The following is a 14,402-nucleotide window of genomic DNA, read 5'->3' as shown; positions in this document are numbered from 1 at the left end:
GAAGCTACGACAACCTAATGAAGCCGAAACTTTCTTGTTCTAACTCTCTGAACATCAGATAAAGACCTTGGCTTGAGGAGGGAGATTGGGTATTGGCAAATTGACTTAGAGCATCTATGAAAGACCTTTTGCTGCTGCTCATATGATGTATCTTAAAAAAAAAAAAATCCAGCCTTTCTCACCTGAAATCCTAGAATATTTTGTCAGTGACAAGACTATTTACCTTCTCCAGGCTTGACTCTTCCCTTTAAAATTATCTACAATAAGAGGAAAAATATACAAATCTAGTGATGAAAAAATGTGTTTGTTGTATGGTTATTTTCTGGAAATTGAGAATCTTCAAGATTCTATCAGTAATGAAAACTGTAGGGATCTGTGAAAATTATAATTCTATCTACGTGATGGTATTTCAGTCAGGGATCTGGAAAGAAATGCTAAAAAAGTATATTAATTTAAATTTATGTCTTACCATTTTAAAACATTGTTAAGAGCAAACAAATATTTTGAACATCCAGGAAGTACTGTGAAATTTATCAATAAAAATAGTGGAAAATATTTTTCTCTTTCCTTTTGATAATGAATCAAGTTAAGTAAAAAGAGTCTGAAAATAGTCTGCATTGCAGGCTGGAGTTTTTAATTTCCGTTTCTTGCAAAAGAATTTCAGAGTACTCCTCATCTTACGTTACTTGTTACACTTCCAGTTTAGTGTGCTCATCCCTTATCTTTCCCCGTCTCACAAAGCATTTTTTTAAAATCTTTTTCCTTTCTGCCTGTCTCCTCTTAAATAATATACAATAGCACAGTACTGGCAAACTGACAGTATAACTGAGTGAGAAAATTTAATGTGTGACATGTCTGAATAAAACTTAGTGCAAATTACAGAATCACTGAAAAGAGTTGCTTAAAATGTTACCTTTTGGATACATTGAAATAAGTGAACTTCTTTGGTGAGTAAATGTTTCTGAAAGCCATGACTGTTGCATCTGTCAACTGTGAGAATACCACACAGGATATGAGCTGGTCTGAAAATCTTTAACAGTAAATGCAGCTACTGTTAAACAACTGCATCATTTAATAGTTCAGTTCATGATGATTAAAATAAATATCTCCATTGTGGTAATTCTGTATCAATTATTTTCTGCTGACTTCATGTCAAATATTCCCACTGTTGTGATTATGTTTAGAGACACAATCATTCTTATTCTACTTAGTATCCAGTCAAGTTGCTAATATTAAGTGTGCACTAGAACAATGAATGAAATGGCAAATGCTTCTATGGTGTATTCTGGCTTCACATTGCTAATATAATTACTAACAAAAAAGCTAATAGGTTACAATTTGCCCTGAAACTTATCCTCAGAATTAGGAGATGCTCTGGACTTATTTGCATAAAATCTAAAAGATAGACTAATTCAAGAGTGTACTGAGGTCTCATTGTTCCTGTGATACTAGAATTAAATTGAAATATTGACACACTGCCGAAGAAAGTAGAAAAAAAAAATGTTGCAGTATATAATTAAAAATGACTGCTATGAAGTAAGAGATTAAGAGTCCATTTAGTGAGTTAATAATAAAATAGCCTGTCAGTTTGCAAAGACTGCAAAAACTTTAAACTGTTTTGGAAGGTGTCCTATACATTATAATACTAAATGAGGATTAAAAATAACTTGAACTGCATTAATGCCTACAGTAACTTTTCCAAATAGAGGGAGGTTTCTTAATGCACTCATATCTGGTGTCTAGTTATTTGAATACCAATAAGTGAAAAATCATAGAGAGAGTTCTGAATCAGAAATTCAAATAGAAATATGTGTTACAAATCTTAAAGTCTTTATCTCTCATTGTCATAAATCATTTTGAATGCCAGAAGTAGCCTGTATGATAAAATAGATCTACTAGCCCAATCTTCTTTTTGGTTTTCACTGTAGCATCTTGTTGCTTTTTGGTTAAAATAGAATTAACACTTTGTATGCTATTAGAAAAAAAAGTCCACCTACTTTATACTCATTTTGGGACATTTCAGAATTGTGTGGATTTCATGAGGAAAGATGGGGAGAAATCCCAAAAATCCTGTGTGGACAGGTTTGATTTGAATCATTGGATGTTAATTAACACGGATTTCCTCTGTTGTAATTTTTGAAGCAAAATTATTATGTTGTTCAACTAAAGTCTTCTGAAAGTATTTTTAAAAAGATCTTATACAGATCTAAAAAGTTATTGAGCTGAATTTGATTGGGGCATCTTTTCATGAGCTCATTTTATTTATGGTTGCATTTACCCTAGAGAAAGATGTAATATGTTCATTAACTGTGTTTTTCCCACAAATGAATAAAAAGTAAACCTCTCTTAAAACCGGTTTTTGTGTCTGCCTTGGATTGCTAATTCAGTTTCATTTTTAAGTGTTCACATAACAATCCATTTTCTGACCCTCTGTAAATATTATCTTCCATTTAACAAGATCTTCCTTTTTTATTTATATGAAATCCTTCTGGATTAAAAATGTTACTCAACCAATTTAGATAGAAGAGAGGCAAAAATATCATAGTAATTGCAATTACTGTATAATGAAACCGGGCTATATAAAATAACACCAACTGACATTCTGATTTCCTATGAAGTGAGAAAAAATACACATAAAATACATACATCAGCGCAGCTGAAAAGGGAAGTATTTCTGTGGAAGAACAGCAAGAAATTCAGGAGTTTGCAAAATATCAGTGACAGATATGAAAACAAAACCACATCTTCACAGCCGATCATTTTGTGCGATGAAATTGCTAAATGAAACAGATGTCTTTCCATTTCTCAGCTTGCCTGACATGAATCACAGATGCCCATTAGCTAAAATAGCTATAGGAAACACTTTATGCTAAAAGTAGCAGAAAAATATTTCACAGAATATTTTTTTAGTATTTGAGTAAAATGAAAAAACTCTGCAGCACTGATAGACAAAGTATTCAGGCATTTCAGAGTTGGGTAATGATTCACCACACAGGGCTGTGAAGCACCTTGGGCAGACTTTCGTCACCTTGAGTCCTCTAGTAACATCTGGTTTGAATTAAGAACTGAAAAAGCAAAATGGGAGGTATTATCTTTTGTTGTTTAACTATATTACACATTTTCACCCCTTGAATTATGTCTGGAAGACTTGTTCATTTTATCTATAGCTTTGTGTTTCCTGATCATTCAAAAAGACCTGAAAGGTTTTTCTGAATTTGAAGTTTTTTTACCATAACTCTGGACTCCTCTGTATATACATATAATTTAAATTGGATTATCAAACCAAAGGCATTATTAATATCTTTTTAGTGAGCATAGTGTTATAGCTTAAAGTGTTCTTCTAACTATGTATGTTTGTATTCCTTTTATGTTACTGTGAGGTGCAGTTCTTGGCTCCCTAGAAGTCTTTATGTGATTGTCTCAAAGTCCTATATTCAGCTCCGTTTCCAGACTTTTTGCTAATATATGTGTAGGGAAAAACAGACAACAAAAAGTCCCAAAACCACACAAACAAAAAAAAAAAAAAAAAAAACACAAGTAGAAAGTTTGAATTTGGCAGAGGTAATAGGTTAATGATTTTGTGGGCATAAAAAACATTTTTAAATCACCTCACTAAGGCTTAAACATAGCTACAGGAGAGGCAATGGGAAATCAATAATGATGGTACCTTACATATTAGACAAATAACTGTGTTAAAAGATCTTTGCACACTAAATTGGATTTAAATATAAATGTTCAAAAGCTTTATATTTTGTAGTGCAGGGATTTTCTTAGTTTTCTGATTTAGTTTTCTTCACCATACTGTTCAGGCTTCAAGTGCCAGGCAATATTTTAAGGCACCAGAATATGATTATTGGGATTGCTAAATTGTTTTACAAGTTCCTGGCATGGTTTTGCTAAATATCACTCTCCAAAACAATTTACATGCATCATCCGTATGTTAAGTTTGGCCAGACGCTCTTGCTGGGAACTGTTTGCATGGAGTTATTTTGTTCTCGAGATAATGTATTAGAATGGATTTTGCCAGGCTGCTTAATGGTTTCTGAGTGCAAGGACAGGCACTGCAGCACCAATACACTATTTTAACCTTTTGTGAGAATTAATAATACCAGACCTAGATTTGGAAAGCATCTGGGAAAACTGCAATGTGCCCATTTAAAGATCCCACTCAAACAGAACCTTATTTTATATTTCTGTCACAGGTCTAAGGAAGAGCATGCTCTTATCATGCTCTTCATCATTCTGGTATGAAAATATTTCATAGAGTGGCCACATATTTCAGCAATGAGTTCCTAGGACCAAAATATTTTTAAAGTGAAATTATATTCTAGGAAGACATGAAGAAGAAAACACTCAAGAACTGCTTACACTAGATGACATTTTAAAACGGAACACAGCTTGGAAGATGCTGTCAAGTCCATTAAAGAAGGGTGAAAGGGTTAATTGGAGGCATGAAAGGTCACAATTTTTGCGAGCCATCAGGGGAGAGATTAAAGCTCACTTTAAAAATTCATTCCTCAAAAGAGGTGTGAGAATGGCTTGCAACCTTCAGTTTGAACTCATTAAGAGAAACAGAAGGAAAAGAAAGAAAAATGTCTATTTGCAAAGGATTTTTCTTAACATCTACCTTCTTACTCTTTCTGTTTGGTGGAGTTTCATAATTTTTTATTTGTTGTAGAATGAAAAGAAACAGTAAGAAAATACTTTGTAAAGTAAACATGCACGTGTGTAGTGTAAGCCAAGTTTAATGGGTCTAAATACTTTCATGTAGAAAATCAAAGTTCAGAACATGATAGTATTCAAATTTCTACCATGAAGGCTTTGATCCAAGATGCCTGGTGAGTTCTGTCTGTTCCACATATATCAAGTCTGTGGGAAGTATTCAGTGTTTGAAAATTTTTCACAACATCAAGTCTGTGGGATATATTCAGTGTTTGAAAATTTTTCTCAACATCAAATCTGTGGGAAATATTCAGTGTTTGAAAATTTTTCATAATATAAAAGTCTACTGTTTGACTTTGGCTTATCCCACCAGTCCACTCTGTATGCTTGGTTTCAGCACAAAAGACGAGGATAGACAAATTCGAAACCACAATAATTAAATTTTTTTATTCTAATACTTGAAACAGTTGCTATGGAAAACAACATGAGGGCATCACAGATGAAAAAGAGAAATATTTTCATGGCTGCAAAGCAAGGGGGGTATTTACACTATGCTACATGTATAACATTTTTCATTATCTGAAATGGAGGCTTAAATTAACAAAAACTCTTCACATGACTAAATATAATCTTCCTGTGGATTTAATCAGTGCTGTAATTATGTGTGCAAATAACTGTTTTTAGAAGGGAAAAAATGCACCAGTTCTTAAACTGGAATATTTTGCTATTTTTTGAGTGTGATTTCAAAAAAAAAGTATTTGCACTTCAGTTTTGTAATAAGAGCTTCTATTTTATTTGATCCTTCTGCTGAACTCAAAACTAAGTTTACTAAAAAGAATATATTTCATGGTGAAAATAAATCCGAGTGCCAGATTCTTTCAGTTAATTATGGAATTAATGAGATTGGAAGGACCTTTCCAACAAGATGTTTAGAGAAATTATGCTAAATATATCCAAAAGATCAAATGAGCCATCATCCACGCTTGTTTGCTGAACAACAAAGCATAGTTAAATAATTTTCCATATAAAGGCAGTCAGGACTGCAAGTTATGTATGTGAAGTTAAGTTTTATACAACTTAAATAATGAGTGTTAAATCAACAATGAATGCTTAATAAATTTGGGTGTTTTTCCTTTAGTCTATTTAGAGTAGTTGACAAAGTGCAAGTGAAAATGACTTAAAATTAAATGTTCCCCAATTTGGGAGGAGTATAAATAATAAAAATGAAATTTATATTATTTATGAAATTTCATATAAATAATATGAAATGAAATTTTTAAAAATATATTATTTCATTAAACCAGTGGTTCTGTTTTCCTTAATTGTCTTGTATTTAGCCATGTTCTTTATCTGCTTAGTGAATTTACAACTAGCACAGCAGTTGTGAATTTTTAATAGGATCTCTTCAAGGAAAGAAAAGGTCAGTATTAACATAAAAATCTTCTTTAAGAATGTGGTGCAGAGGTTTCTTAGCAGAGAACAGGTGTTGCTGCAAAAGTAAAATCTTCCAGAACAGCCAAGTTGAAAGATTCTTAGAACTAAGTTAAGAAACTGGCTGTCAGTCAGTGGTGAATAAAAAATACTTTCTTAATGATATCAACCACATATGTGGCATACAGAATTACTTAAAATATAATATTGATATTTAAAAACAACCATTCTTTTCATTGCTTCTAAACAAAGTACTGTCTTCTTCCATTTCAGCTGCATTCTGACCAGGATAAAGGAGATGGATCCCTCAAATACATTTTGTCAGGAGATGGGGCTGGCACTCTTTTTATAATTGATGAGAAAACGGGAGATATTCATGCAACTCGGAGAATTGACAGGGAAGAGAAAGCCTTTTATACCCTGCGTGCCCAAGCTATCAATAGAAGAACTTTGAGACCAGTGGAACCTGAGTCTGAGTTTGTCATCAAGATCCATGACATCAATGACAATGAACCAACATTTCCAGAAGAAGTTTACACTGCTAGTGTTCCTGAGATGTCAGTAGTAGGTGAGTTCTCTGTACTGAGGTACAAATGCCTTTTCTCTTACTTGACAAATTATTTCCCCATCTTTTCAAAAGTCAGTCATGTGCAGAATTCTACCTGATAAGTTTTTTTTTTTTCATTTTGACATATTTGTTCAAATACTGAAATGGCATTCAGAACCAGATTTTTATGATCTAAGATCTGTTTCTACTTGGAATATCCAAATTATTGGCTTTACAGTTTTTTGGAATATAAATATTGTAGATGGTAGGTGAATGGTGAATCATCCTCCTCCTGAAGAACTGTTAGAATAAGATGACTAAATTAGCCTGTTGAAGGCTCAATTTTTTTTCTTTCATTTTCACTGGAAGTTCCCAGTGGTGATAAGCACTGAATGGAGAGCTGTCTCCACTCCCTCTGTGGGTGAGGAGAATTATATATTGACTCATGCACTGTCTGAAGGTAGACACCCTCTTTATTTTCTTTTCTTTCACTTTTTTACTGTATAGACAAATCCTCTTGTGCTTTCACTTCCTTAACTCCATCCACGAATGACACCTTCATGAATGTTAAACAGCTGTTTGACTTGATCTTTCTTCTCTTTGCCATGTATTTTCAGTTCCTATCTTAACTACAAAGTTGTGGCCTGGATCATGCCAGCTGGTGAATTTTATAACCAATAACATTTTGGAATATGACCTATTATTGATATTAGTGCATACAGTTCATTAAGAATAATTTTTAAAAACTTAAAAATATATTATGTTTCTTTTAAAATATAATATAAATTAATTAATTGTATAAATTTAGCTAGTATAATATTAAGTTCTAAAAATTCAGAAAACAAACAATGCATTCAATGTAATTTCAGGCTATTATCACCATTTGAATCACCTCCACTGCCTGAATAGGTCAAACAGGTATTTTACATGACTAAATTAGCCTGTTGAGATGATAAGTTTTTAAGATGCTTTAAATATATAGGTATTGATAATTTAGTATTTAACTTCCAGGACCTTGGAAAATGCTAAAAGAGGAAAAAAAAATACATAGTTATTGAGAGAGAATACCCTCAGCAAATCTGTGCAGCAATGTATGGAAGCATAATACTAATATCTTTTTGTTCTTAATATTTCAATCTGCTTTCAGTTTGTGATTCAATCAGTTTTTACAATTCCAGCATTCAGCAAGTGGTTTTTATTGTAAAAGAAAATTAAATTTATAAAGAAAGTTAAAGAAATCTGACAGATGATTGTGTAGGCCTGTACTGAAATCTCATTAAATCAGCCCAAATAAAGAGAAGAACTGAAAAAGATTCCACCTTTACTGTTCCAAAATCTAACAAAGTGTGATACCAATTTACTAATGTACTGGTCAGTTTTCTAAATTTCCATAAACATATACAGCTTTCGGCAGAGCATCTTGAAAGTGCATCCTGAAAGAACATTTCTGGAGCATATTCTAGAGAAGCATTTGGCTAGATTACAGGACGGCTGAAAAAGTATGTCTCAGAGTTTCAACTTTATTTCTCATGTTCTTTCTGTAAATTCCAAATGAATTGTTTAAAACATGATTGGAAAGATATAATAAAATTAATCATTGTTTTCATTAAATATGATGTTATTATATAATACTAACTTATAAGCTATTGTTTCTTCATTTCATCAGTCTCAATTCCATAAATAACATTTTTTCTTTAAGTGTTCTCAAACATTCACAGCATTATTTCAATGCTTCTGCAGTATTCAGATTGCAAGGTTCCAGTGTATCTGTACAGATGTACATAGATCATAAAATTTGGAAACTGCAAAATATCAGCATTAAAACAACAAAAAATGAGATAACATGATAAGAAAAATATTTAGAAAACAATAATTTATAGAAAAATAAAGAGCAACAAACACACCAACTTGGGTGTACAGTGTGTTAACCTTGAATCTTAAATAAATAGCTGTGCTGAAAAAAATGGACTTCATTTTGTCAATAAAATTATAATAATTAGGAGAATTATAACTCAGTTCAAATCTATCATGTTCCTGGATTTTATAAATGCAGTCATTCAGCTGCTAGAGTGACTGACTGTCTACCTGATAGGCAACATTTCTTTGAGCTTTATTACTTTTAGCTTTATGTCTGCTCCCTGGAGGTTTATATTCATCTGTAGTCCATAAGAGAATGGTGTGATTTTATAAAGTATTCATCAAAGTTGATTTATAAAGTATTCATTTCTTCATAACACTAATTTAATTCTCCAACTTAAAAAAAAATCTACTCAGTAATCGTAAAACTGAAGGCTAAGGGAAGAATCTTCTAAAAGAATAAGGGAAATCTTCTAAAAGAATAAGCTGCATAACACTTCCGGGGAAAATAGAACTAATCAGAAATTGTGAAGTCATTATGTTAAAATTCTTCACATTTTGGTACAACAATAATATATTATCACATCATTATTACAAAATATTTTTTAATGAGTATTTTTTCTGGCATCATACAATTCAAGAATTTTTAGTACTGCAACATACATGAGAAATTTATGAAAAAAGGAGCAATTACATTTTTTATTACAATTTCACTTCCTCATTCAAAGGAAAACAGGAAGAAATTCTGACATTTCTCTATTTTTTCTCTCTGGACTTTTTTGTTTTAGTTATGGTATTGTGAACAGCCCATTACTTGGCCAGTACTGTTGACCATGGGCTAAGAAACTGTCAGGCTTGATGTAAGGCATGCAGATAGAAATTGCAGTCTTGGATGTAATTGCACATTCTGTTGAATGTCCCCTGTAGTACTCACTTCTGTGAGAAAGTAGAAACAGTTATTTTTTTCTATAAATGTCTGCAAACGTTAAGAGGAGTTTATGATAATAATATTTTCACAGTGATAGGTCCCAGAAAGAGAAATTACAAAGCTAAATTACTATGGCCCTTACCTGAATAGAGGTGAGTTATATGGTTCTACAGAAAGTGTGGTACTCTCAGGACTGTAATATTTTCATTATCTAGCCCAACATAGTCAACATGGTGTGGCACTATGCTACATATTGGGAGTCTGAGAAAGAGCGATATTGCTGGAACCACACCCTGCCTTTCCTGTGTCCGACCTGCCAAGCAGACAGAATCCCATGTGAAGGATTCCCTATCTTCCCTCTGTTCCACTTGGGTGAATGCCATGACTTCAGGGATAGGGGAGAATGGTGACAAGCTCCTGCCCAGTCCTGCAGGTGCACCTGTTCCACAGCTACCTCACTGTCACAGGTGCCCTTGCAGGGGAGGTGCTGATCTCCCCTCTCTGCTGATTTGCAATAGGACACAAGAAAATGGAATGGAACTGTGGCAAGGGAAGCTCCAATTAGACATTAGGAAAAGGATCTTCATCGAGAGATTGGTCAGTCACTGGAGCAGGCTCTCCAGAAAAGTGTCAGTGTGTCTTGAATGCTTCTCTTAGTCATATGGTTGAGTTTTAGGTAGTCCTATGAGAAGCATTAGAAGTTGGACTTGTGATCCTTATGGGTCCTTTCCATATATAGTCCAGTATAATTTATGATTCCATGACAGCATTATCCACCAAAAATACATATATATTCTTATAGGATGACTTGCACTCCTGCTACTATTGGTACATCTAAGTTCAATAGCTTACTATCAATCAGGTGTAAAGGCTGGACCACTAGACAGACACATAAACCTACCCAAACAATGTTTTTTAAGATACTAGTTTATTCAAAACAACTACACCGAGAAGGTTCCTTATGTATAAAAGTAGGATTGTACAGTATAGTAAAATGGGGTGAAAAGAAAAATAAAATACATTACACTTTCACTATCAAAGATGAAAGTGGACCTTGCGCACATGGATGGTGCAGATAGAGATCAGATGTCATGCCTCCTATTGGAGGACAGAACACTGGAACAATTGTCTTTGTTCATTGTTTCCAATTCCTGTGGAAGTAAACATAGTCTTTTATATGTATAGTCATCACACAAGCAATGTTTATAGATAATAAATATTTACTCTTTTTTTTTCTTTTTTGTACATAAAATCCGTATCAGTCTTTAATATGACTACTAACTTAAACTTGTACCTGTGCCTTGTATTTATGTTGTGCTGTGACTGTGTTGTCAGATCCTTGGCCATCACCTGGTGACTGCATTCTCTGTCCTGGTACTGAATATCAATGTTTAAAATTGCCTTAATCTTATCTCTACTTTAAGAAGCGTCAAAAAAAACCCCAAAAAGTCAGCTATTCTGCAGTTTTGCCACTGTGTTTTCTATTTCTGTAAAGCAGCTACAATGGTGAGGTGTTCATATGAACCTTGTATGCACTTATCTGGATACCAGAAAGAAGAGAAACATGGTATCACATCATGCAAAGAAAAGAATGAAATGCTTATATAACAAAACCTTGGAGTGATTGAAATGTGTGCACCCTTGGAGAGCAGGGTTTGCTCCATCCTGAAGTTTCCTGTACTAGACGGAAAGATAAGGTGATCAGAAAGTCAGAAAAGCACTATTGAGTCTTTATCTACTCCATATGCCTCCATCCATAAACCTTATCAAGTCCTGATGTAGCCATACACCAGCCTCTTTCAGACCACAAGAGCAGTTTTGATTTCTTCCTCCGGCTGTGGTACTAACCAGACAGACGCCGGAGGATATGGCTATTTCTATTATCAAATAGAGTGTTTTACAAAGGCCCATAAATTCTTTGTTGTCTTGTTCATCTTTCTTTTGTTGCTTATTAAACATTGAAAAGGCAGACATAAATGGGCCAGCTTCAGGATCTCACAGCTGGGTCGATATCCGAGAAGACAACTTATTCTCCTGAAGTCTTTGTACTGATTACTGGATTTTTATCTTCTTTCACTTTTTCCTTTCCTTACTTTCAGAGTTTGTGACCCAGAATATTCTTACGGTTTTGATGACAGTCTTCTGCTCTGTCCATCATATTTTTTACCTATCTCTTTCTGCTCATTTGGAGATTTCTTTTCAGAACTGCAGATAGTCTATTTTCCTCTAGATGGATTTTCCTGTGGAATTTGCCTATTAGTGTATTTTAGAAAAGTTTTCAGAACTTTCTCTTTAGACCGCTTTTTATAGATTTATATATCTTCCCAGCTTATATAATCATTCCCTATCCTTATTGCATCTTTGTAACTTTTCTGCTTCTAAATTAGGGATATCAATATATGATATTCAGAAGATGTAACCTCCTTCTGGGTTTACATGTGATGTACAGGTTGCCCTGTTGGTCTGTCATCTCTACCTCTTGTTATATGTTTTTCTTTCTCTTTAGACAGCAGTTAGAGCTGCTTAACATTTTACCCTAGCTTCTTCTATACTCCCTCATTAGTGCTATTCACCAGTTCCCAATGCTTAGTCCTTTCTGCCATGGAATTCATCTTACAACACCTCTTTCTGGTTTCCTACCAAGAAAGATATTTCAAAATCTTTTTTTTTTTTTTTCATACAAAGTTCTGTCAACAAACACTTTTGCATCTTCTGACTTAGGACATTTCAAAAACTCAAATCAGGATTTTTTTTTATTTTTTTGCAGAGTTTTATTTCACTCTGCACACAAATCCTGCCATTAGGAGATAAAACAAAAAATTAAAAAAACAAAAACAAAACAAAAACTCACCAAGCTAAAACATTTTTCCTTAAAAAGAGCATCCTAAAAGAATTGAAATTATCCACTCCTGTGCTTGTTGGCAACTTATTGTTTTCTAATTTACAGGACTATCTTGTAGTCAAAGATCTTTCTGACATTGAGTTCTCTGAACGTGTAGCCCTTTTCAGTTCTTTTCGGTATTCTGCAGCTTAAAATAGATTATTTCAGAGGAAAACATGTGTCATTATTTCTGGGGAAAATAGGTGTCATTATTTCCTGTCTTTTCCACTAAAAACAGCAGAAAATTTCTATTAATTTGGCTTGCTATTTGTATGGATAATTTACTATAGAGGGTACTTACTCTAGTTAAGTATCACATAACTCAGCTGGGAGTAAAGAAAACAAAACCTAAGCTTACAATCCAGCTCTACAGTGGATATTTTGTGAATTCCTTTTCCTAGATATTTCCTGTGATTTTTATCTAATATGTATGCATCATAAATGAATTGTGAGGTCAAAGTCATTAATACTTGCATTGTGTTTGAAGATGCTTGCAGAAAACAGCAGGAGGGCCAAATATATTAATTACTGTTATAGTCCTAGACTCTAGGGAAAGTCAAATACTACAATTAAAGTTATGTTAAAATATGCCTTCTGAGAGCTACAATAATCTGCCAAAAGACTGTTTGTTTCTGGGCCAAGTTTACCACTGTTGAATTCTAATTCATGGTATGTAAAATAGGCAGTTATGCCAGAAGAAAATAACAGAATTCACTGGTGTGTTATTAATAACATAGATGGTGCCTTATTCATAGATTCATAGAATGGTTTGAGTTGGAAGGGACCTTAAAGATCTTCTAGTTCCAACCCTCCTGCCATGGCAGGGATGTCACCTGCTGACCTCATTGCTCAGAACCCCATCCAACCGGGCACTGAGCACTGCCAAGGATGGGACAGCTAAAGCTTCTCTGGGAAACCTGTTCCAGTGCCTCACCACCCTCACAGTAAAGCATTTGTTCTTTATATCTTATTTAAACCTGGTCTCTTTCAGTTTGAAGCCATCCCCCCTTGTCCTATCACTACATGCCCTTGTAAAATGTCCATCTCCATCTCTCCTGTATGTAATTACTGTCTCCTTTATGCACTGCTATAGAGTTCAGATTAGGCTTTAAATTTTGAAAGTCAAAGACCAGCTTCATCAGAAGCAACCTGTGACTATGTAAAAGACAGAGCAAGATCTAGACCAAGTGATGATTATTAACTGATACCTACACTGTAGTTTTTAAGCCCTGTCATAAGTGATCATCTTCAATGCTTTTGGATTTCTGGTCCAGGTTTCCAACCAGAACAAACAATAAATTTGTTTTATTGAGCATCAGTGGTCTTCAGTGTACTGAAGCGAAGCAAAACCAGCTGGTGCTTTGACAGATGATGTGCAGAATGTAATTGATACACTGATGGCATTACTCCTGTTTACTTCTTGATGTGGTTTCTGTCAGGTTTTTACAGGAATTGCTGATCCCCTATGGAAGCCTGGGGAGTACATGTATTTTCCTCTCGTAGCCAGGGGAGTTCTGCATCCTAAATGGCACTTGGAAGTGTAGTAGTGCCCTTGCACTTCTCCTCCCAGGTACCAGACCCATAAAATCCAAAGAGATGAGGTAACATTAAATAGTAAAGTTCATCCTTACTGCATTTGGGTAATAGAGTGTACATTGTCCTGAACATAACCCACCAATTGCATGGTGTGATAGCGATGAAATCAAGGAGCACAAGTCTCTTTCCACAGATTTAAAGGGAATAGGTACAAATCTACAGTTTTCAGAAGTTTCTGACAGGTTTTTTTGGGGGGTGTATATATGCAGCCATGTTCATTCCAGCTGGAGAGAAGCATAGATGATGTAATTTGCTGTTTCATGTGCATGTGCACTGAGAGTATTAATTAATATATTCATTATGACACCTAATAGCAGTAACTGTTAGACACATAGTATTGCATTTAAAAAATGAATTGTTTAAAATATATTTTAAATTTATTAAACATTTTCTTGTTTCCTTCCAAATTATTCTTCAAAATTGGTTTTCCTTATATTTTTAAACTAAAATAAAACAAAAGTCTCATACAATTGACCTATTAATAGATACGTTTAGTTTCA

The 14,402-nt window shown here is 33.9% G+C and overlaps 1 protein-coding gene across 3 annotated transcripts in view; it reads left to right on the top strand.

Moving 5' to 3' along the window:
• The window catches only part of CDH10 (cadherin 10), a 93,810-nt gene that overhangs the window by 54,060 nt on the left and 25,348 nt on the right, over nt 1–14,402 (top strand). For all 3 annotated transcript variants that reach the window (XM_054284562.1, XM_054284561.1, XM_054284563.1), the window contains exon 3: nt 6,367–6,661. In XM_054284562.1, coding sequence (XP_054140537.1) covers nt 6,367–6,661 — 295 coding nt within the window. The remainder of the gene's footprint in view (nt 1–6,366; nt 6,662–14,402) is intronic.

The sequence above is a fragment of the Melozone crissalis genome, unplaced genomic scaffold (genome assembly GCF_028551555.1).
Source record: "Melozone crissalis strain CALT ecotype California unplaced genomic scaffold, PUWL_Pcris_2 ptg000042l_1, whole genome shotgun sequence".
Taxonomy (NCBI): domain Eukaryota; kingdom Metazoa; phylum Chordata; class Aves; order Passeriformes; family Passerellidae; genus Melozone; species Melozone crissalis.
This window is presented reverse-complemented; position numbering and strand designations above follow the sequence as displayed.